The 20,894-nt window shown below is 43.9% G+C and overlaps 3 protein-coding genes and 1 long non-coding RNA gene across 7 annotated transcripts in view; 2 read left to right on the top strand and 2 right to left on the bottom strand.

Annotated features, from left to right (window-relative positions):
* The window catches only part of LOC113024478 (kinesin-like protein KIF1B), a 91,849-nt gene that overhangs the window by 49,853 nt on the left and 21,102 nt on the right, over positions 1 to 20,894 (bottom strand). The window lies entirely within an intron of this gene.
* Positions 6 to 12,321, top strand: LOC145429502 (leucine-rich repeat-containing protein 31-like). Of its 2 annotated transcripts, XR_013909748.1 has the most exons (9): positions 6 to 223; positions 1,081 to 1,177; positions 1,283 to 1,360; positions 6,984 to 7,140; positions 7,370 to 7,438; positions 7,632 to 7,675; positions 8,661 to 8,745; positions 8,952 to 9,135; positions 9,405 to 10,304. XR_013909748.1 is itself a non-coding variant. In XM_080303109.1 (6 exons), exons 1-5 carry the CDS (start codon positions 8,917 to 8,919, stop codon positions 12,023 to 12,025), a joined length of 1,101 nt encoding a protein of 366 aa, XP_080159235.1. In that variant the 5' UTR covers positions 8,902 to 8,916; the 3' UTR covers positions 12,026 to 12,045; positions 12,184 to 12,321. The 2 variants fall into 2 exon arrangements, 1 of the variants encoding a protein (XP_080159235.1); XM_080303109.1 differs by lacking the exons at positions 6 to 223; positions 1,081 to 1,177; positions 1,283 to 1,360; ... (3 more) ...; positions 8,661 to 8,745; positions 9,405 to 10,304 and adding exons at positions 10,396 to 10,498; positions 10,824 to 10,988; positions 11,139 to 11,294; positions 11,568 to 12,045; positions 12,184 to 12,321 and having other exon boundaries at positions 8,902 to 9,135.
* Positions 7,451 to 10,867, bottom strand: LOC145429515 (uncharacterized). Its single transcript, XR_013909758.1, has 4 exons — positions 10,663 to 10,867; positions 8,902 to 9,116; positions 8,470 to 8,784; positions 7,451 to 7,655 (listed from the first exon to the last, which is right to left on the bottom strand). It is a non-coding gene; the product is annotated as an uncharacterized LOC145429515 (long non-coding RNA).
* On the top strand, positions 13,076 to 20,610 carry LOC145429505 (kinesin-like protein KIF1B). Of its 3 annotated transcripts, XM_080303119.1 has the most exons (5): positions 16,481 to 18,587; positions 19,075 to 19,171; positions 19,292 to 19,917; positions 20,012 to 20,157; positions 20,336 to 20,610. In XM_080303119.1, the coding sequence occupies exons 3-5, from the start codon at positions 19,500 to 19,502 to the stop codon at positions 20,519 to 20,521; spliced, it is 750 nt and encodes a 249-aa protein (XP_080159245.1). In that variant the 5' UTR covers positions 16,481 to 18,587; positions 19,075 to 19,171; positions 19,292 to 19,499; the 3' UTR covers positions 20,522 to 20,610. The 3 variants fall into 3 exon arrangements, 2 of the variants coding, with proteins under 2 accessions (XP_080159246.1, XP_080159245.1); XR_013909754.1 differs by lacking the exons at positions 20,012 to 20,157; positions 20,336 to 20,610 and having other exon boundaries at positions 16,490 to 18,587; positions 19,292 to 19,523; positions 19,622 to 19,757; XM_080303120.1 differs by lacking the exons at positions 16,481 to 18,587; positions 19,075 to 19,171; positions 19,292 to 19,917 and adding an exon at positions 13,076 to 13,203 and having other exon boundaries at positions 20,336 to 20,594.

Consider the following 20,894-nt stretch of genomic DNA (forward strand, 5'->3'; position numbering starts at 1 on the left):
GACGAAGCTCCGGGCTCCTCCTTTTTCCAGCTTTTTTTTTTTCATTCACATTTATTTAGATATCAAGCTGCAAGTAAAAGCTCAGGGAAACACTTTTAAGGCGCCCTTTAAGGTACCCTATATATGTCCTTTCACATCTTATCACTTCATACAGTGCTATGGGCCAGTCTACACCTGCTACTTTCTGCACAAGCTTTTATCACACAAGACCTGCTGTTTACAGGTAAGAAACACAGTGTCAGTAATGTTAAAGTGGCTGTGTGGAGTAGCACAACCACTGCTAATATAACACTTTTCACATGCATTTCTACATATTACAGTGTCTTTTACCGTCTTTATGGTGCTAGCTTAAAGTCATGCTGTAAATGTTAGCTTGTAGTCAAACATATTCAGACCATGTTAGGACAGAAATATTGGCTTCTATCATGACTAGTTAACAGAGATGTTAACTGCCCACGCGTTACTGTAATCCGATTACTTTTTTCAAGTAACGTTACACACTGTTTACAGCAACACTGTTTACAGCGACAATACTGCACAACAAGCTAAATAGATTTAAAAAAACGAAAAAATTTTTTTGATTTAATGATTGTGTTTAGGATTATTGTGTGAATGTGAGAGTGAATGAATAGTGGCATTGTAAAGCACTTTGGGTGCCTTGAAAAGCGCTATATAAATCCAAACCATTATTATTATTATTTCAGAAACATGTTTAGAGGATCTTTGTAAGCCTGTATTTACTTTAAAAGAAGGGAAGCACTTCTTCATCCTACAGAAAAGGTGACACATTACAGATGAGTTCATAAAAAGTGTCTCTGTCACTCTTTCAAGGCTCTGTCACTTTTTCTTTTTTTACTGGAATAGCATGGTAAAGTAGGCCTAGGCTGCCATCTTGTGGCAGTGTGTTGTTACTACAACATATGACATTGTGTTTCTATTGGAAATATAATTCAGCACCACTGAGCCGCTCTCTGTTACAAACTGAACCTGTTTTTTTAGACGTATAAATCACTAAGTACAGTGAAGCTTTTGGTTTTGTAAAAGTGTTTCTTATTCTAAATGCATGTTGATTTTTATCAGGGTGAAGAGCAGTTAGCAGTGCATTCATGGACATCTTTAAACTATTAATTGAAGAATCTTTGGTGATGATGGCATGAACTAGAAACGTGAGCTCCAGGTGAGACTGCACAGAACAACAAGTGTCCTTAAACTGCATCAACTGATGACTTCTCACAATTTTATTCTACTGTGTGTTTTTATCATTGAACGTTTCTGTCTTCAGGTTTCTCTCAGACCAAGATTGAATGTGATGACAAGGGTGATGGATGGTGTGACATGTGCTGCTGGCCCACAGAACCAGGTGAGTATGCTGTCCATGTGCTCTGCAACAATGAGGACATCCAACACTCTCAGTTAAGATTAGTTTTCGTGATTGTTGCCTCAAGGCCTGAGATCATGGTGGTGGGCTTGTGATGGACACACATGGCTGAAACCTCTCCTGTAGAGGCTAAGCCCAGGCTTGAAGCCACTGGGCTGTTCGTTGGCGGGGGTGACGCGATGTCACTGGTATGCATGAAGTTATTAAACTTGATACAGTCCAATAACTCCAGCCTTACTCATCTTGTCCTTCAGATTCTTTATTTTCAGGATTTAACAGCAGCGCAGCGGTCACAAACTGTTTGCTTCCTCCCGTTCAACAACACAGCTGCCGCTAATTACGTGTGTCTACCTTAAATATCTTCACAAACTCAAAATGTGACCTCTAGCACCAAACGCTTGCTGCAGTTGTTGGTGTCAGAGGTGACACACAAGGTATCAGGTTTTCGGTGCGATTACATTTTAATATGATATGAATGATAATGATAATGATAGAAATATTACTAACATGAGAGATGTGGTTAATGAGTTTAATAAATTCTTTGTAAGTGTTGGGCCAGACTTGGCTGAAACAATTCCTGATATAACAGATTCTGCAGAGAAAGAAACGAAACTCATTGACTGCAATCCTCATTCAATGTTTTTAACGGTGGTAGAAGAAAAGGAAATCATTGATATTGTTGGGAAATCACAAACAAAAAATTCTACAGACTCTGATGACATTGATATGGAAATCGTTAAGAAAGTGATAGATGGCATCTCCAAACCCTTAACACACATTTGCAATTTGTCTCTACAAACTGGTGCATTCCCAACACAAATGAAAACAGCTAAAGTAATACCACTGTTTAAAAATGGAGATAGACACCAATTTACAAATTATAGTGTTACGTTTCGGTGTTGTCAGTGTGTTGTTTTTGGCGTGACTGTTATGTGTTTCCTGTTTTACTTTGAAAGTCTGTGTTATCTTAGTCTTTTCAGTTTACGTTTCCCTGTCTCGTCAGTTCTGAGTTGCCCCAGCTGTGTTTCCCTCTTGTTGTCCATTTTCCTGATTGCTCCCTCTAGGTATTTAAACCCTGTGTTTCAGTGTGTCATGGTCGCGATCTCCCCCGTGTTGTAAATAGTTTGTCGTAAATAGATTTGTCGATACTTTCGTTTCGGGATTTTGGTGGTGAGCTTTAGTGGGGGGTTTTTGTGTGTGTGTGTGTTTTTTTTTTTTCCTTTATTTTTACTTTTTTCGTGTTGCACTCCGGTTGCCTAGGCCGGGGTGTAACATATGGGGGCTCGTCCGGGATTGCCTTCGCTGGGGGGTCCGGGGACCGCCCCAGCCTTTGTCGTCGCTGGAGGGTCCGTGGGACCGCTCCAGCCTTCATCCGCCTTCGCTGGAGGGTCCGAGGGACCGCTCCAGCCTTCGTCGTCTGTTGGAGGGTCCGAGGGACCGCTCCAGCCTTCATCCGCCTTCGCTGGAGGGTCCGAGGGACCGCTCCAGCCTTCGTCGTCTGCTGGAGGGTCAGTGGGACCGCTCCAGCCTTCATCAGCTTCGTCTGCCTTCGCTGAGGGGAGGGTCCGTGGGACCGCCCCAGCCTTTGTCGTCGCTGGAGGGTCCGTGGGACCGCTCCAGCCTTCATCCGCCTTCACTGGAGGGTCCGTGGGACCGCTCCAGCCTTCGTCGTCTGCTGGAGGGTCAGTGGGACCGCTCCAGCCTTCATCGGCTTCGTCTGTCTGGATCAAACTTTTCACTTGGTGTTAAATGTTTGATTTTTGGGTGGGGGGAACTGTTACGTTTCGGTGTTGTCAGTGTGTTCTTTTTGGCGTGACTGTTATGTGTTTCCTGTTTTACTTTGAAAGTCTGTGTTATCTTAGTCTTTTCAGTTTACGTTTCCCTGTCTCGTCAGTTCTGAGTTGCCCCAGCTGTGTTTCCCTCTTGTTGTCCATTTTCCTGATTGCTCCCTCTAGGTATTTAAACCCTGTGTTTCAGTGTGTCATGGTCGCGATCTCCCCCGTGTTGTAAATAGTTTGTTGTAAATAGATTTGTCGATACTTTCGTTTCGGGATTTTGGTGGTGAGCTTTAGTGGGGGGTTTTTGTGTGTGTGTGTGTGTGTTTTTTTTTTTTCCTTTATTTTTACTTTTTTCGTGTTGCACTCCGGTTGCCTAGGCCGGGGTGTAACATATGGGGGCTCGTCCGGGATTGCCTTCGCTGGGGGGTCCGGGGACCGCCCCAGCCTTTGTCGTCGCTGGAGGGTCCGTGGGACCGCTCCAGCCTTCATCCGCCTTCGCTGGAGGGTCCGTGGGACTGCTCCAGCCTTCATCCGCCTTCGCTGGAGGGTCCGAGGGACCGCTCCAGCCTTCGTCGTCTGTTGGAGGGTCCGAGGGACCGCTCCAGCCTTCATCCGCCTTCGCTGGAGGGTCCGAGGGACCGCTCCAGCCTTCGTCGTCTGCTGGAGGGTCAGTGGGACCGCTCCAGCCTTCATCAGCTTCGTCTGCCTTCGCTGAGGGGAGGGTCCGTGGGACCGCCCCAGCCTTTGTCGTCGCTGGAGGGTCCGTGGGACCGCTCCAGCCTTCATCCGCCTTCACTGGAGGGTCCGTGGGACCGCTCCAGCCTTCGTCGTCTGCTGGAGGGTCAGTGGGACCGCTCCAGCCTTCATCGGCTTCGTCTGTCTGGATCAAACTTTTCACTTGGTGTTAAATGTTTGATTTTTGGGTGGGGGGAACTATTACGTTTCGGTGTTGTCAGTGTGTTCTTTTTGGCGTGACTGTTATGTGTTTCCTGTTTTACTTTGAAAGTCTGTGTTATCTTAGTCTTTTCAGTTTACGTTTCCCTGTCTCGTCAGTTCTGAGTTGCCCCAGCTGTGTTTCCCTCTTGTGGTCCATTTTCCTGATTGCTCCCTCTAGGTATTTAAACCCTGTGTTTCAGTGTGTCATGGTCGCGATCTCCCCCGTGTTGTAAATAGTTTGGTGTTTTGTTATAAATAAATAGTTTGTTGAAAATAGATTTGTCGATACTTTCGTTTCGGGATTTTGGTGGTGAGCTTTAGTGGGGGTTTTTTGTGTGTGGTGTGTGGGTGTTGTTTTTTTTTTTTTTTTTTCTTTTTTTTTTTTTTTCTTTATTTTTACTTTTTTCGTGTTGCACTCCGGTTGCCTAGGCCGGGGTGTAACAATAGGCCTGTTTCTCTACTTTCACAATTTTCAAAAATACTGGAAAAAGTTTTCATTTTTAATAGACTTGACAAATTTATAGATAAACACAAAATAATAATGGACAGTCAGTATGGTTTCAGACCAAATAGATCAACATCTATGGCATTAATGGAACTAATTGAAAATATCACCAACAATATAGATCAAAGACTTTTGACACAATTAATCATGAAATATTACTTGATAAACTGGAGTACTATGGCATTAGAGGAGTGGTGCTAGAGTGGGTCAGGAGTTATTTGAGAGACAGGCAACAATTTGTGAAGATTGGTGAATATCAGAGTGCCTGGACATTGTTTGCGGAGTTCCACAGGGGTCAGTATTGGGACCAAAGCTGTTTATCCTCTACATCAATGATATATGTAAAACATCTGATATATTACAGTTTATTTTATTTGCAGATGATACAAATATTTTTTGTGCTGGAGAGAATTCACAGCAGCTTTTGGAAATTGTCACACAAGAAATGATTAAACTGAAAACATGGTTTGACAGAAACAAGTTATCACTAAATTTGAAAAAAACTACATTTATGTTATTTGGAAATTGTAAAAAAGATGCCGGAGCAAAATTGTTAATAAACAATGTTGAAATAGAGCAAGTTTCTGATACAAAATTTCTGGGTGTGATAATAGATAAGAAAATCTGCTGGAAACCTCACATAAAGCATATACAAGCTAAACTGTCAAGAAGCATCTCTGTACTGAGTAAAGTTAAACATTTTTTGCCTTCCAAATCACTCCGGGTACTTTATTGTTCACTTATATTGCCATATTTGGAATACTGTGTGGAAATCTGGGGAAATACATACAAAGCTTCACTTCAACCACTATGTAAAATTCAGAAAAAAGCAATCAGGATGATTACTAAAGCAGGATTTAGAGACCAACAAACATCATGTGCTTGAAATTAAAAATTCTGAAGTTTATGGATCTTATAAAATATAAAACTGCAAAAATTATGTACAAAGCCAGATACAATGTGTTACCAGGAAATGTACAGAGGATGTTTTTTGACAGAGAAGGGGACTATGAATTGAGGGGGAAATTAAATCTGAAGACTCTTAAAGCACAGACAAAGGTTAAAACCTTTTGTGTTACTATTTATGGGGTAAAACTGTGGAATAGTTTTACTGTGGACCTACAGCAATGCTCAAGAATTAGTCAGTTCATAAAGATGTTTCGAAAACTGCTTTTGGAAGAATATGAAACTGATAAAGTTGATCACCCATTGTATGTATAAATATACTAAATTCTATCTAAATTCTATCTATCACTGTAGCTATGTTTATACATGTTCTCCTTGTTTATTGTGTGGGGTAAGTGATGATGGGAATTAGGTGAATTATGTGGGATTCAACAAAATGTTGAGCAGGGGGTAGGGATTAATAAGTATGTTATACTTCTTCCTACTCCATTTCAGACCAAATAATTGTCATTTCATGTCATTTAGACTTTGTTTTATTTTATTTTATTTTTTTGTTTTATCTGAGCACATACGTGTGTGTGTGTATTTACATATATATTCGTATTTGTAAATGAAAGTATGTGTAGTTGTGTATATATTGTTTTTTTTTTCTCTATATGTCTGAAATAAAGAAAGATACAATACAATACAATATAGGACCAAGTATGTTTGGATAGCGTTTTGCCCTTGCAAACTGCCGTTGAATATTAGACATTGTTGTCTAATGTTATAAATGTATTGATGTGAAAGGTGTAAGTGTGACAAATATGGAATAAGATACGAAATCAGAAAGGAGGCAAATACTTGTTCACAGTTTCAACAGGACCGTGATCCCGATGTGTGAGACAGCAGGGTGCTGCCACTGGTGTTGTAATGTGTGATTTAGTTCCTCCTAACATTTCAGTTTGCTTCCAGTATCTATCCTCTGTGATTACTGGCTCTTTAGACAGATTTAAATGAACACATTCAGTAGCTGTTGTGAGATGAACTGGCATTTATAGTACATCTGTTCCAACACAGTGAAGTCACATGCAATTTAGATAGTCATCATGAGACGTTTTACCAAAAGCTTTTGTAATTCTTTTCAGTCTGTCAGTGTGGCATCTGTGTCTACACTTGGATTTGAAGTTTATAGAGGTTAAAGAGCACATTGTACACGGGCCTTGAAGAAAAGGTATGTAGTCTTAAGCCCGATGTTTTGGTGGAGTCAGGGGTCTGTAGCATTTTGCACTTCCAGCAGACTGACGTTTGGTCACCATCATCATCATCATCATCATCACTGAATCACAACATCTTCTCCTTCACCCTCACACTCTAACTCCACTCTGTTCCCTTTCATACATCATATATACTTAGTCTGCTACAAACCAGAAGGCGTAAAGCAGGATAAAGTTAAAAGTTTGACCCATTGTGTAAACTAACTTGAATGATCAACAACCAGGAGGAGGCAACGATTATGGAGGGACGGGAGGTGAGGACCACGCAGGTGGAGGAAGTGAGGAATGTGATGGAGAAGATTGAGCTCAACAAGGGACAGGATGACCCACTGAGCACTTCAGAGGGGCAAGTGGAGCACGCAGGCAACAAGACCAGCAAAGGTGATTTGTATGTTTGTATGTATTGTATGCTTTATATTTGGAGTCCAGGCTGAATTTTAGAGGAGTACCCGATGGCTGAAACGACAGTAATTTATGTTCCCTGACCAAGGATCAAGGAACATGTATTTTACACCAGCTGATACATGTACAGTCAAATCTATTGAATGTTGATATTATTACATTTAATGTAACCATTTAAAATGATTTTGTTTTTGTTTTTCTCCCAAAGTCACGTACGTCAACACAGGATCCACCAGGGGGAGAGTTTTTGGTGAAAGCCACAAAAAGACAAAGATGGGTATGTCATTGTTTGTGGAAGTATTTAGAATAGTCTGATACACTGTAGTAGAGTGTGTATGGAAGATTTGATTCAAGGAACATTATCATATGAAGATGAAAACCAAAGTTGTGCGATCTCTGAAAGTGTTTTGTTTATTTGCTTTTTGTTTGTTTGTTGTTTATGAAACTGGTGACTTGGCTGTGATCTTCAGTCCCAGAGGCATCAAGATCCAGACCTAAGAAGAAAAGACCACTAGTAAGTATGCTTTTGCTAATGCTTTTAATCACCACAGCTCATTCCATTCAGTACAAATACCTGTAGATATGTGATGATTCCAAGTTTACATTACACTAATGGCAGGAAACTGCATACATGTGTCACCTTATACACATACCACATACTATAGAATTCAGTCCCCTTTGCTTTTTGCAGTCTTATTGCAATATATAAGTACTTTTAACAGATGATGCAAGTACAGTTAAATGCATTCACTCCAGTAAAAATGCTTCTAACACAATGCTGTTGCAAGCAGCAGGTTTTCTTTTTCTGTTGTCGATGTAGATTAGATAGAACTTTATTAATCCCTCGGGTGGTTCCTCTGGGAAATTCAGTTTCCAGTATCAGGACACTGACAGAAGTTGCATATTACAGAGTTAGAATATCAGGACGGGACCAGGTTGGTGGGGGTCAAACAGCAGATCCAGTCGTGCAGTGATAATTCATATTTAATGCAGCAGATTTTGTTAGAAATGTGTAAACGATTGTATTCTAATCACATTGGCTAATTTTATAGGCATATATAGAAAAAAGGTATTTTTATTATGTCAACAGTCCTCCAACAGCATCCAGGAAGTACTATCCTATTCCCATGCCTCTGTCCAAACCAGGCGAGTGTTTCCATGTCACTTCAATGTGTTCTTTGCCATCAATAATTTTATGTTGATTTTTTTTTACATAAGCTGCCTCGTGTGACCTTCCACTTTTTTCCCCTTGTCATTTCTCACCTCCTTTGGATATGTATGTATCTCTTATTTATATAATCCTCTTACCCAACTCTGTCCTCCTTCCTCTTCTTTTCTCCTTCAATCTCTCTCACCGTTCATCAATATCGCACATCCAGACTATACCCGTAAGATGGAGTTGATCCGCTAGCTTGTGAGCGGCTATATCTTTTTTTAAAGCGTAATGTTGCTCTAGCTGTGCTCACTGTGATCCTGAGCTCCTGTTATGTTTGCTGCAGGGGATCCAGCGGAGGATCACAGTGACCCTCATCCACGAGAAGGGCAGCGAGCTCCATTGGAAAGATGTTTATGAGCTGGTTGTAGGTGAGCAGCCTGCCTTTAGGGTCTAGTCGTGCTATACCTCTGTGTAGAAAAGAAAAACCCCAAAGCACAGAAACAATGTTTTATAGTGTTTGTGTGACAGGTCAAAATAAGTAAGCATATAAAACATGAAGTGTTTGTGAGGTTCATCTGCAGCACCTTTGTCTTTGTGAAATGTTTGCTGATTCAAAATTTTCCCTCCTAAACAGGAAGGAGTTTGTGGAGGCCTATGTGAATCATGCCTTCAACACATCAGTGGAGAGTCTGTTCCAGGAGTTCAAGCGAGGCTTCTTCCTGGTGTGTGAGCAGGATTTGGTGAGGCTGTTTCGACCAGAGGAGCTGCAGGGAGTGCTGGTCGGCCAGGACGTGCATGACTGGGAAAAGTTCAAACAGGTACAGTCAGCCAAACAGACACAGGCTGTAGTTTCACAGCTGTCCTGTAGCACAATAACTGTGTACTGCATACTGTCAAAAGCATTCAGTCGGCTGCTTTAACACAAATATGAACTTGAGTCACATCTCAGTCTTAATCCAGACTTTTGTATGATAGTATAATATAATAGTCAGCCCACCGTTCGCAGCTATAACTGCTTCCACTCTTCTGGAAAAGCTTTCCACAAGGTTTAGGTGTGTTTATGGGAATTTTTTGACTATTCTTCCAGAGGTGCATTTATGGTGTCAGACACTGATGTTGGAGGAGAAGGCCTGGCTCACAGTTGCTGCTCTAATTCATCCCAAAGATGTTCTATCAGGTTGAGGTCAGGACTCTGTGCAGGCTAGTCCAGTTCTTCTACACCAAACTCACTCATCCATGTCTTTATGGGCCTTGTATTGTGCACTGGTGCCCAGCCATGTTGGAACAGAAAGTGGCCATCCCCAAACTGGAAGCATGAAATTGTCTTGATATGCTGAAGCATTAAGAGTTCCTTTCATCTGCACTAAGGGGGCGACCCAACTCCCGATAAACAGCCCCACACCATAACCGCCCCTCCACCACACTTTACACTTGGCACAGTGCAGTCAGACAAGTACTTCTGGCAACCACCAAACCCTGACACATCCATCGGATTGCCAGTCAGAGAAGTGTGATTCGTCACTCCAGTAAACACATCTCCACTGCTTTAGAGTCCAGTGTTGAGATGCTTAAATCACTCCATCTGACGCTTTGCATTGTGTTTGTCAGTGTAAGGCTGGGATGCAGCTGCTCAGCCATGGAAACCAATGAAGTTTGGACATCTGTAACAACAGCAGACTGCAGATATTGGTGACTTAAGTGCACTATGAGCCTTAGCATCAGCTGACTCGCTGTCATTTCCAATTACTTCCACTTTGTTATAATATCACTAACAGCTGACTATGGAATATTTAATAGCGAGGAAATTTCATGACTGGACTTGTTGCACTGGTGCATCCTATCACATTACCATGCTGGAATTCATTCAGTTCCTGAGAGCGACTCGTCCTTTCACACATGTTTGTAGAAGTAGTCTGCATGCCTAGGTGCTTGATCTAATACACCTGTGTCCATGGAAGTGATTGGAACACATTAATTGAATGATTTGGATGTGTTAGGGAATACTTTTGGCAACATAGTGTATATGTGCCTGACCTTACAAACTCTATGATTATAACAGTCATTTTCACTGTTTTCAGAACACAAGTTATGGTTGGAGATATCATGACCGCCACCCCACCATACAGATGTTTTGGGAGGTATTTGATGAACTAACTGAAGAGCAGAGGAAAGATGTCCTTCGTAAGTACTTGCTGAAGCCTCCATTATGATATGTTACTGAAATCACACTGTATCATATAAAACATTAGATTTTTCTGCGCTTTACCAAGATACATTAGAGAGCAGCATTGTTCTGATTAATATACTGTAAAGCTGCTTCTAGCTGGTGGACTGAGCCGCCTCACCTTTCACCTGGCTCACGTCACACACCTGGAGAGACTCGACCTCCACCTGTGTTGCCTCACGCGAGATGATCTAGAGGCTCTGAGTCAGTTGCTACCAATCTCACACGCCGGACACTAATCGCATGCTCGCTGCAGCAGTCATGTGACTCGTTGTTTTTCAGTCCAGGTGCTGCCCTCTCTCACTGCACTGACCGAGCTTGATGTGTCATCCAATAAGGAAGTGGGAGGTGTGGTCCACCTGCTGGTCTCCGCCCTCCCTGCGACACAAATGAGGCGGCTGCCATTCAACAGCTGCTACATGAGCAACGAGTCCTTCACTGCTCTGGGTAACACACACACACACACACACACACACACACACACACACACACACACACACTTGTTTATTTATAGAAGTTTTCCTTCAAGTCATTCTCCCCGAATACCTCTTCCACCCTCTAGCCTGAAATGGTGAAAACTTTGTGTTTATGCATCAGCCCTGGCGGTGTCCTATCTGCGCACGGTGGATATTTCCTGGTGTAAAGTGGTTGGCGGTCACTTGGCGCTCCTGCTGGATGCTCTGCAGCCATCAGTCGTCAGCGAGCTCCGTCTTTGCAGCTGCGAGCTCACCACTGATGACATGCTACATCTGGGTAACTAACACACAATGACATTATACTTTTTCTTTTTTGGTCTGTAGTGGATCATTAGGCTGCATAAATGTATATTAAGACAAGTAAAGCCTGAAGGAAATTGATATTTCTTTCATTTATTTCATGCTGCCAGCATCTGTAGCTGTCGTATAAAACAAAACAATGAAACTATTCGGTGTTATTTTTGTCTCCATCAGAAACATTGTGAACAAAACAGTAAAGTGAACAGGCATAAAGTGATCAGTTATCAATGGGTCCTCTTCCTCTGTGCAGCTGCCGTGTGCAGACGGGGCTGTCTCTCCTCACTCCGTGCACTGGATCTGTCCTACAACAGCTTGGTGGGAGACAACGGTTGGTGCAGTCTGTTTGCAGCAGGAGGTCTGGGCTCTCTGGAAGACGTAGATGTCAGTTTGCGACCTTCAACCTCTGCTCCGTGCTCAGCCTGGCTGCCCGCTCTGCTCCGAGCTCTGCCTCAAATGCCGGCGCTGGCTCGACTGGCCATGCAGAGGTGGACAGCTGGCTGTCAGGAGAGAGAGCAGCTGAGGTACTGTCTGAAAAAGAGGAGCGTCCTGCTGGAAAGGGATCCAGATTTACAAGACACATTATCAACATGTAAAGGGAACAGTCAGGAGAGCCTAGAAGAGAGTCAGCCTGAGGAGATTGGAGCGGACCGCACTGGAATTTACTGTCAAAGAGCGACCCACTTTGTTGCTTTATTATTATTTTTTTAAGTCTCTGTTACCACAAGAAGGTCAGTGTTGACGTCAGCTGCATCACGTCTGATGTAAACTGTGTCACACGTGATGGTTTCAGGGAATACTGGGAACTTACAGAGTTAAGCACAGCTGGTGTGGGTTATCATATTTGTCGTCTCTCACCTTGGCTGCAGGGTCTGGGTCTTTCCAATGCAGCAGTCCTAACACTTGAGACACACATGCCGAGAAGTGGGGATACCTGGAAATGGACAAAGGCTTTCAGCAGAGTTTTAAAGCAGCTATTCAGGAAAAGAGCTGTGAATTATCTGCATACCTTGTTAGGTAATCAGCTATTTTGGGGTTCTTTAACAAATCAACCAAAAGGTCGACTGAGTATTTTCTCGTCAGAGTACCATCACCGTTCACGATGATGTTGAGCACAAGCTGGAGCGTTTGATGGATGTTCTTTGCATCAAAGAGCTACGAGGAAATCCCAGAGAGTAGAGACAGGATATTATGTGAATCAGCATGAATGTTGTTTGTTGTTCAACAGATAAAAACGAGAAGAGAAAATAGAAACAAAGTAAAAAAGGAACAATTGTTTCTGCCGTTAAGAAAAAAAAATTGAGTCATGGCAGAGACCTGCAGAAGTCTTGAGTCTCATTTGATGACATTTTGTCAGATTGCCTTGTAATAAAAAAAAAACAAAACTGTTTTTTGAGCAAAAGTTCTCCAGGTTTTTTTGGAGTTCTTTCAAAGTTTTCTTATTTTTGGACGTTAGCTGCTTTTTCACTCTTTTTCAGTCCAGTCTGTGCATCTGAACATTTACAGAAAGATTTCTTTGTTTCGTCTTTAGACACTTTGTTAAACGCAGATCCCAGCAGAGTTCGCCTACCTTCTCTCCAACCTTCTCAGGTTTTGTGGATATTATACATGGTTATGCTGAGGATATGTCGGCTACTTTCCACTGGAAATGCCTTTTGGTTAAACTGTCAGCGAGGAATTTGCACTGTTACATTTTTATATAACTTTAATGCAAAAAAAACAGCTGCTTGTTTAAGTGAAAATACACTGATGGGGTTTTTTTCTATTCATGAACAGGAGTGTGATCAGTTTAATAAAAGAAAAAATAACCATAACCAAGATATGAGGGGAAATCTTGGACAAATACAAGCAGACTGGAGCAGCCAGCGTTCAAAACACCGACGTTCAAGGTAACAGAAGGTTCCCGAGCCACATCCACCCAGCTGGTTTCTGTGTTTCTTGTGTATTTGTGTACACTGTGACTTCATGGCTGTCTTGGGCTCCAGCTCTTGTTTTGGTGTCTCATTAATTTGATTTAATGTCCTGCTTAGTGATAACATCACTCTTGGCCTCCCTGCACTGGCTTCCAATTGAATTTAGGATTCATTTTCAAGTTCTTTTATTGGTTTTTAAATCTTTAAATGGTCTGGCACCTGCTGAAGCCCTATGTCCCCACTCGTTCGCTCCGGTCAGCTGAGCAGCTGTTGCTCTCAGTCCCCAAATCACGGCTGAAACTGAGAGGAGACCGAGCGATCTCTATCGTGGCTCCTAAGCTTTGGAATAATCTTCCTCTTCACATTAGGCAATCGACATCAGTGCTGGTTTTTAAATCCAGATTGAAAATGCATTTTTATTCACTGGCTTTTGACTCAGTGGTTGACTGACTTGTATTTACTTGTATTTTATTGTTTTTCGCTATGTTTATTATTTTATCGTATTTATTATTCTTATGGTATCTATTATGTTTCTATTGTTCAGCAGTTTGGTCAGCCTTGTGTGTTTTTAAAGTGCTATATAAATAAACAATGATGATGATGATGAACATAGTAACGTGTGTTGGGTTGCTCTGTCTTCAGACTCACTGTCAGACTGATTAGACAGTGAGTCTGAAGGTGAGAGTCCTCACTGCCCACGCCTGTCTTTGGGTCTGACCAACACCGTTTCCTGTGTGTCATTCCCCCCTCGCCTTCCCCCCATCCGTCCTGTCTGCACTGACCTCTCCAATAAAGACAAAAGGCCTCATTTTCTGAAACTCTTCCTATCCCATCACCTTGCGAAGAATCACTTCACCATGTTGATTAATAAGGACGGTGGGAATGGTTTGAAGTCTCGTCACAGAAAATGTGCCAAAGGCAAAGAATCTGAGCTTGAAATAAAATGAAATGAAAGATCAGCCCCACACAGGGGTTAAATTCAGATGGAAACTCTTATCACACAAAGAGAACAAGCGAATAAATATATCTGAGTGTGGCCCCTCGACTGTCACAGTGTAGCTGACATTTGATCTTATCATGTGTTAAAGCTATTTTAATTACTGAAGAGAACCAGTGTCAAACTCAGCCCAAGTATGGTTGTACGTTAATCCTTAAAGCAACAACGTTTTTAAAGTTGCAGCGTCATTTTTACACCACACCTAAAATCCCACTAATCGTCCGGGCTCTTCACCCTATGACCACACGCTGGGGTATCTAACACCACATGACCCAAATGGAAACTATGTCAGCTGAAAGAAACCCATCGAAATGTGCAACACTTAAAACTTTGCCTGATTGGAGCATGGCTTCAAATACAGCCCTGAAAACAGACAGGCGGTCGTTGGCATTTCGCCCTCGTTCCTGAGAGACTACATCGATGTATCAGTCAACAAATGAACTACTGTGGCGTCACAGCTGGGGCCTTCTCTGTGTCGTTTATAACACAGAGAAGGACCCAGCTGTGACGCTGAAGTGGTATCTTTAAATTAGCTGTAGGTGTGAATGCTTGTCTGTCTCTCTGTTAGCTTTGCAACAGACTGGTGATATTCAGAGTGCACCATATGTCTGGTATTATTTCCCTTCCAAATTAGTGCTTCCTCTTAGTTGCTGGTCTAAATTTGTTTCCTTTCATGTTCAGGCCGTGTTAGTGTTGTCTCTGTGTGTAGCAGGTTTTGTCTCCATGTTTGTTTCACTGTCTGCCTGTCTGTCTCTGTATTCTGTACTTCTGATAGACGTCTAATTTTGCCAGTCCCTCTTTTTGTGCGCCTTGTACCTTGTCACTCTCTGTGACCGCGTCTCACTTTGCCAGTTCCCATGTATTTAGTCAGTTAATGGTGGTCTGAGTAACCCTCACCACTTTGTTCTCCAGTGTCTTTGTTCCTGTTCATCCTACATATTTTCCCCCATTTGTTATTTATTTCTGCTGTTTGCTATTTATATTTTATTCCTGCACAGTTTGCTTGAAGCACTCATATTTTGTCTATTCTATTCATGTGGATCTTATCTTTCTATTTCCTTGCTTCCTTTTCTGTTTACTTTGCTTCTTGCCCGTGTTTCGTCCTTTTGCGGTGTCTGTGTTTTTTTAATCCTATGGTCTCTTTTAAGTTTGTTTGTCTCTTTACTTCTTCAAACTGAATTCAAAGTGGAGCAAATGCTATATAACATTCTCATAGTCTCATTCACACTAACGTTGGTTCTGTATCTTGTAACCAAAGGAAGCTTCAGCATGCAGACTGGAGCCAGCGATCAAAACACGTGCTTCCTATTTTATTTTGTTGGTTATGTTGAGTTTTGCTGTAACTGTCTCGTTACTCCTGATTTGTCCCTGCCGTCTCCTCTTCCCTAATAACCGTCCTGTGTGTTTATTGTTTAATCTTCTCCTTTCGTCACCCAGCTTCACTGGTCATGTTTCCTAGTGTTATCCCCCAGTATAGGTTTCTGAGTTTCTCAGTTCCCTGTCAGATATTTCATATCATTCTCTCCGTCCAAAATAAACAGGCTGCCTTTAGTTTATCCTTGCCAGCCTGTGAGTCTGCATTTGGGTCTTCTTTTTTCATAACAAATGATCATACTCCCCGCAGATTGTGATAGTGACACCTCCAGGCCATGCTGCAACTCTCTGGAGCTTTCCGCTCTTCAGGAACTCTCTCTGCAGGAGGGGGAGATACAGGAGAGGTGGAGGAAGATCTCAGCCTGGGCGTCTATTGTCTTATGTAGTCTGGAAGATGAGTGGATGGTGGGGTGGGTGCAGTTTTCTCTGTGGTGGGGTTGGGTGGACTGTCCCGGGCTCTGTGGGGCCGGGAGGCGCTGCTGCACTGGGCCCCGGTCTGGATGGGCCTGGGCCCCCTTTCCCTGGCGGGGCGCGGAGTATGGGGGTGTCACCAGGGTGCAGAGGAGGCTACCCCCCCTCTGTCCCCTTCTGGCTGCCTCTGCCTCAATTTTATCCCACAACTTAGACATTCACATTACTCACACTCTCATTACACATACATATAGGATCTTGGGGGTGGGCACAATACATGGATACATGGATACACGATACATGTACACCCCACCCCTGGTGTCGTTGCCCACCTCTCAATTTTAAATACACGTAGACATTGAGGGCTATCAGGAGGGACTATGCGCTTACCTGCTGCTCTCTGGCAGGTAGCTCCATACCCTCCTGGGTTTTAAATGCACCTTAGAACACACATGCATCAACACTACAATGAGCGGGTGGAGGGAGGTTTGGAGTCTTCTCTCACCCCCATTCTCTGCGGCCTGCTGGAGCAGGGGGGCTAGGAGGAGGAGTTGGCCGTCCGACTGCGGTCTGGAGTGTGGGGCCTCCCTGCTGCTGCGGAGTTGGGGTGGTCTGCCTCTCCCCACCGCAGGGAAAAGGGTAACACTACCTGGGTCTGGGTGCAGTTCCCCCCTCCAGGGGCAACGGTACCTAGACCCAGTTCGTAGAGTACGCTTGGGGAGTGTGATCGTGTGTACAGCGTCTCTTTATGTCTGTCTCCACGTTGGTTGAGTGTGGAGTAAGTACATATGAGAGCATGAGGGTGGGAATGGATGTTTGTATCTGTGTGTGCCTGTATGTCTGTGTCTATATGTCAGGTTGGGTATCAGACGCCACCTCTCTGGGGACATCTCAGGCCCTCCAAGGTTTGGAGGCCTATCTCCCCCTACCACCACTTCCCCTGCCAGTGGCGGACTCCCTCAGACGTCGGTGCGTTGGTGGTTCTTTGTGTCCGGGGATGGGCGTCCAGGTACACACCGGCTCACTCCTTGGCGGCCGCTTATCGGGGCCTGGAGCCTGGGGCTCGCTCGGGCCACTTCGGAGGTGGGGGTGCCCCCGGCCTCTCGGCCTGGGGCTCGGTCACTCAGGCACGGCTGGCTGCCGGCGGAGCTCACGGGCGCGTCACTGCAACTCCCCCTGGCTTCTGCTCCGCGGCTGCTGAGTGAGCCCTCATCTGGGACTCTCCTCAGCTCTTTCTGGGACAGTGGCGCGGCTGCCCCTCTGTTGGTCTTCCTTGGTCTCTTGTGTTCTGGGGGCCTCTGGATGTCTGGAGTTTTGATCTCCTCCATACCTGCTTCATGCCCTGGAGGATGGGGCTGTGGCCCCCCCACACCCTCTAGCAGATCATTACATGAAGGAACCTTTTTAAAAAACAAGCGCGTCCATGCTCACAGGTGCTCACACACACAAACTACACCCTTTTTGGCTCCTACCTCAAAGCACACTGTGTTCTGTTGATCTTATGTGCTGCACAATAATGTTTAATATTTAGTATTTACTGTCATATTCCCATATATCATTGTGATGTTGTTTATTCTATTACTCTTGTTCTCTTCTGCTTGTTTTCTTTTTTCTTTCTCAACAGGTGATCCAGGTGATTAATAGATGCATTTTTTTTCTTTTTTTTTTCTATGGCTTTGTGTCCAGATATCAGCGCTCACCTGGCTGGTACCAAGAAGGTTCAGCAAGTGCTCCCCAGACCTGGAGTCCTGGACAGATTCTTCCCAGACCAGCCTCAAGCTGTGCAGCAGATCCGAGCGACATTGGCTGACCTCTACACTCTAGACATGGTGAGAAAAAGGGCACGGTTTTTTCATTGTTTGGAAAATTTGGCATTAGATAATCCTCACCTGGGTGTTGCTGTTCAGTGTAAGCAATATCATTTGCATTTTATTCCTCTGATTTATTTCTCTGTGGCGTTTATGAACTCGTATTTCTTAGGCTGGCTTTTAAGGAAGGAGAAAAGGTATGTATCAGTTGGCTGGGAAGAAAGATGGAGGTGGAAAGGATGTGCAAGCTATGGGACAAAGTTGCCGAGACTAGGTTAAAAAGAGGTGAGGATCAGTGAGCAGGAGTGTGGCTTTGTGCTGAAAAGAGCACAACAGATTGTCTGGAGAGAAGGTGAAGGAAAGTCAGCTGAAGCAAGACAGTTTGTGGAGTTTGTGTTGGACTGTATGTTATGCTGGGAGCCTGGGGATTAGTGCACTTTGATTCCAAGTTAATACTAGCTAGTGTTTCTCACTGGTTTTTGGGCGGTGGAGTAAAAGGGATTGGTTGGTGGCTGTTTCTAATGTTAGCCTTTTCTTTGATTTCTTACAGGCAGGGTAAAGACATGGTGATGAATGAGTGTGTGGGCCGTCTGCTGAGGACCAGGAGCTCAGGACAGTCAGACGGGGGCGTCGCAGCAGGAGTCACCGTGCTCGACAATCCTCTGCTGTTCTGAGATGTCACACTCCTGCCTGCACATACAAACCACACTGAAGTCAGAGTTCCACCTGCACCTCCACCTGTTCTTGCAACAGCATGAAAACTGACAGAGGTGAGACAGCAGAAAAGTTCTTGTCTATTTTTTTTTTTTTTTACTAAGTTAAGGAATTAAGTTAAGAAGAGTGATTAAATAAATAGTTTCTTGCATTTTTGATTTAGTGATTGTGTTTAGGATTATTTCAGAAACATGTTTAGAGGATCTTTGTAAGCCTGTATTTACTTTAAAAGAAGGGAAGCACTTCTTCATCCTACAGAAAAGGTGACACATTACAGATGAGTTCATAAAAAGTGTCTCTGTCACTCTTTAAAGGCATGGAACAGCATGGTAAAGTAGGCCTAGGTTGCCATCTTGTGGCAGTGTGTTGTTACTACAACATATGAAATTGTGTTTCTATTGGAAATATAATTCAGCACCACTGAGCCGCTCTCTCAGTTACAAACTGAACCTGTTTTTTTAGACATATAAATCACTAAGTACAGTGAAGCTTTTGGTTTTGTAAAAGTGTTTCTTATTCTAAATGCATGTTGATTTTTATCAGGGTGAAGAGCAGTTAGCAGTGCATTCATGGACATCTCTAAACTATTATTTGAAGAATCTTTGGTGATGATGGCATGAACTAGAAGCGTGAGCTCCAGGTGAGACTGCACAGAAGAGCAAGTGTCCTTAAACTGCATCAACTGATGACTTCTCACAATTTTATTCCACTGTGTGTTTTTATCATTGAATGTTTCTGTCTTTGTGTACATGTAATGAAGACACTAAAGCTGAGCCAGAACTTCATGCTGAAGAGAAGGATTCTTTTAAAATGCATGGGGGAGCAAGCGAGTCAGATACCAAGGGCACGAAGATGAAGCAGGTCTGATCGGAAACCGTTTATTTCCAGGCCAGGGAGCACAAATAAAAACACCCTTAAAAGGTTCCCTCCTGCTCAACCGCGTCACTCCCTACGGAGAGAAGATCTACATGACCTTATCTGCGTATCTGGAGGTCAGCCGCTGCTCCGCCGTGTTGTACCTGTTTGTACGTGTTTTTAAGTCTCTTGATGTCATCGTGTCTAACACACACCCTTTATCTCCTCTCTGCAGCTGGACCATTGCATCCAGCCTGCCATTATCACCAAAGACATCTGCACGGTCTTTTACTCCCGAGACGCCAAGATTTCCCCACCCCGTTCTCTCAAGAACCTCTTTGGGACTGGATACTCCAAAACTGCTGACTGGTAAATCTGGGCTGCTGCACTGTGGCCATCTCTGTTTCACAATCAAAGATATCTGCCCTGTTACAAAGTTTCCTTGTTCAAAACTTCTGCTTCATTATAACAACCGAGTGACTGGGATCTACGAGCTGAGCTTGTGTAAGATGTCTGACACTGGAAGCCCAGGTGAGCGGCCATGAAACATGTTTAAAGAACGGCAGCTGTTTTATCATAATTCTGTGGAGAGCTTCATCCTAATGAGGGCTCATGTCCTGAGCAGGGATGCAGAGGAGGAGGAGGAAGGTCCTGGACACATCAGTGGCTTATGTGCGTGGAGAGGAGAACCTGGCCGGCTGGAGGCCCAGAGGAGATAGCCTCATCCTAGAGCACCAGTGGGAGCTGGAGAAGATGGAGCAGCTGCAGGAGGTGGGGCGTTAAAAGATTCATAAAGAAATAAATCTGTTTAATATCGTAGAGGGAAAAATGACTTTTCAACTCAAAGAACAAAGTGCTATTCTAAAAAGTTTTTTCTTAGAGTACAGACGTTACATGACTAACCTCCCCTCTTCTCCCTACCTCACATTAGCCCCCATCTTTCGTCCAGGTGGAAAAGACCCGTCACCTTCTGGGAGAGGCGGCTCCCGTGGGAACAGCTCCCACCACCAAGTCCCTGAGTGAGTCTCTGTCCCCCAGCGTGAGCTCCAGCACTCTGTCCACATCCACCTCCGTCTCCTCGCAGATCTCCAGCACCACCTTTGAAAGCGTGAGAAGGAGCTGGCCACCAAGGTGAGAAAAACGTGGGCTTAGTGGGCGTTCTTGTTGCTGCCTTCTTCCTTCTCTGCTCGGAGCTGATCGGTCTTGTTCCTGTTGTGTTGTAGTGCCTGCGCCTTCTGACACACACCTTCAATACTGAATACAAGCAGCTGGTGAACAGCATCAGTGACTGCAAGGTGAGAAATAATACAAAGAAATTAAAAAATAGCCTTTCTGTGTCACATCAGGGAGTTCCTATATTGACGTCTACCTCATCCTGCTGTTGTTTCACTTCAGCTTTCTCTCATCTCACCGATCGGACGTGATCCATCCGTGACGAGCTTCAGCAGTGCCACCCTCACCCCTTCCTCTACCTGCCCCTCTCTGTCGGACTCGCGCTGTGGCTCCAT

The sequence above is a fragment of the Astatotilapia calliptera genome, chromosome 6, assembly GCF_964374335.1.
Source record: "Astatotilapia calliptera chromosome 6, fAstCal68.1, whole genome shotgun sequence".
Lineage (NCBI taxonomy): Eukaryota > Metazoa > Chordata > Actinopteri > Cichliformes > Cichlidae > Astatotilapia > Astatotilapia calliptera.

Coding starts and splice junctions, on each gene's coding strand:
- LOC145429502 (XM_080303109.1), top strand. CDS start 8,917: ATGTTTGCTGATTCAAAATTTTCCCTCCTAAACAGGAAGGAGTTTGTG. Junction 9,136..10,395: donor ACTGGGAAAAGTTCAAACAG/GTACAGTCAGCC, acceptor CACTGTTTTCAG/AACACAAGTTATGGTTGGAG. Junction 10,499..10,823: donor GCAGAGGAAAGATGTCCTTC/GTAAGTACTTGC, acceptor GTTGTTTTTCAG/TCCAGGTGCTGCCCTCTCTC.
- LOC145429505 (XM_080303119.1), top strand. CDS start 19,500: ATGACCTTATCTGCGTATCTGGAGGTCAGCCGCTGCTCCGCCGTGTTG. Junction 19,918..20,011: donor GTCTGACACTGGAAGCCCAG/GTGAGCGGCCAT, acceptor TGTCCTGAGCAG/GGATGCAGAGGAGGAGGAGG. Junction 20,158..20,335: donor AGATGGAGCAGCTGCAGGAG/GTGGGGCGTTAA, acceptor TCTTTCGTCCAG/GTGGAAAAGACCCGTCACCT.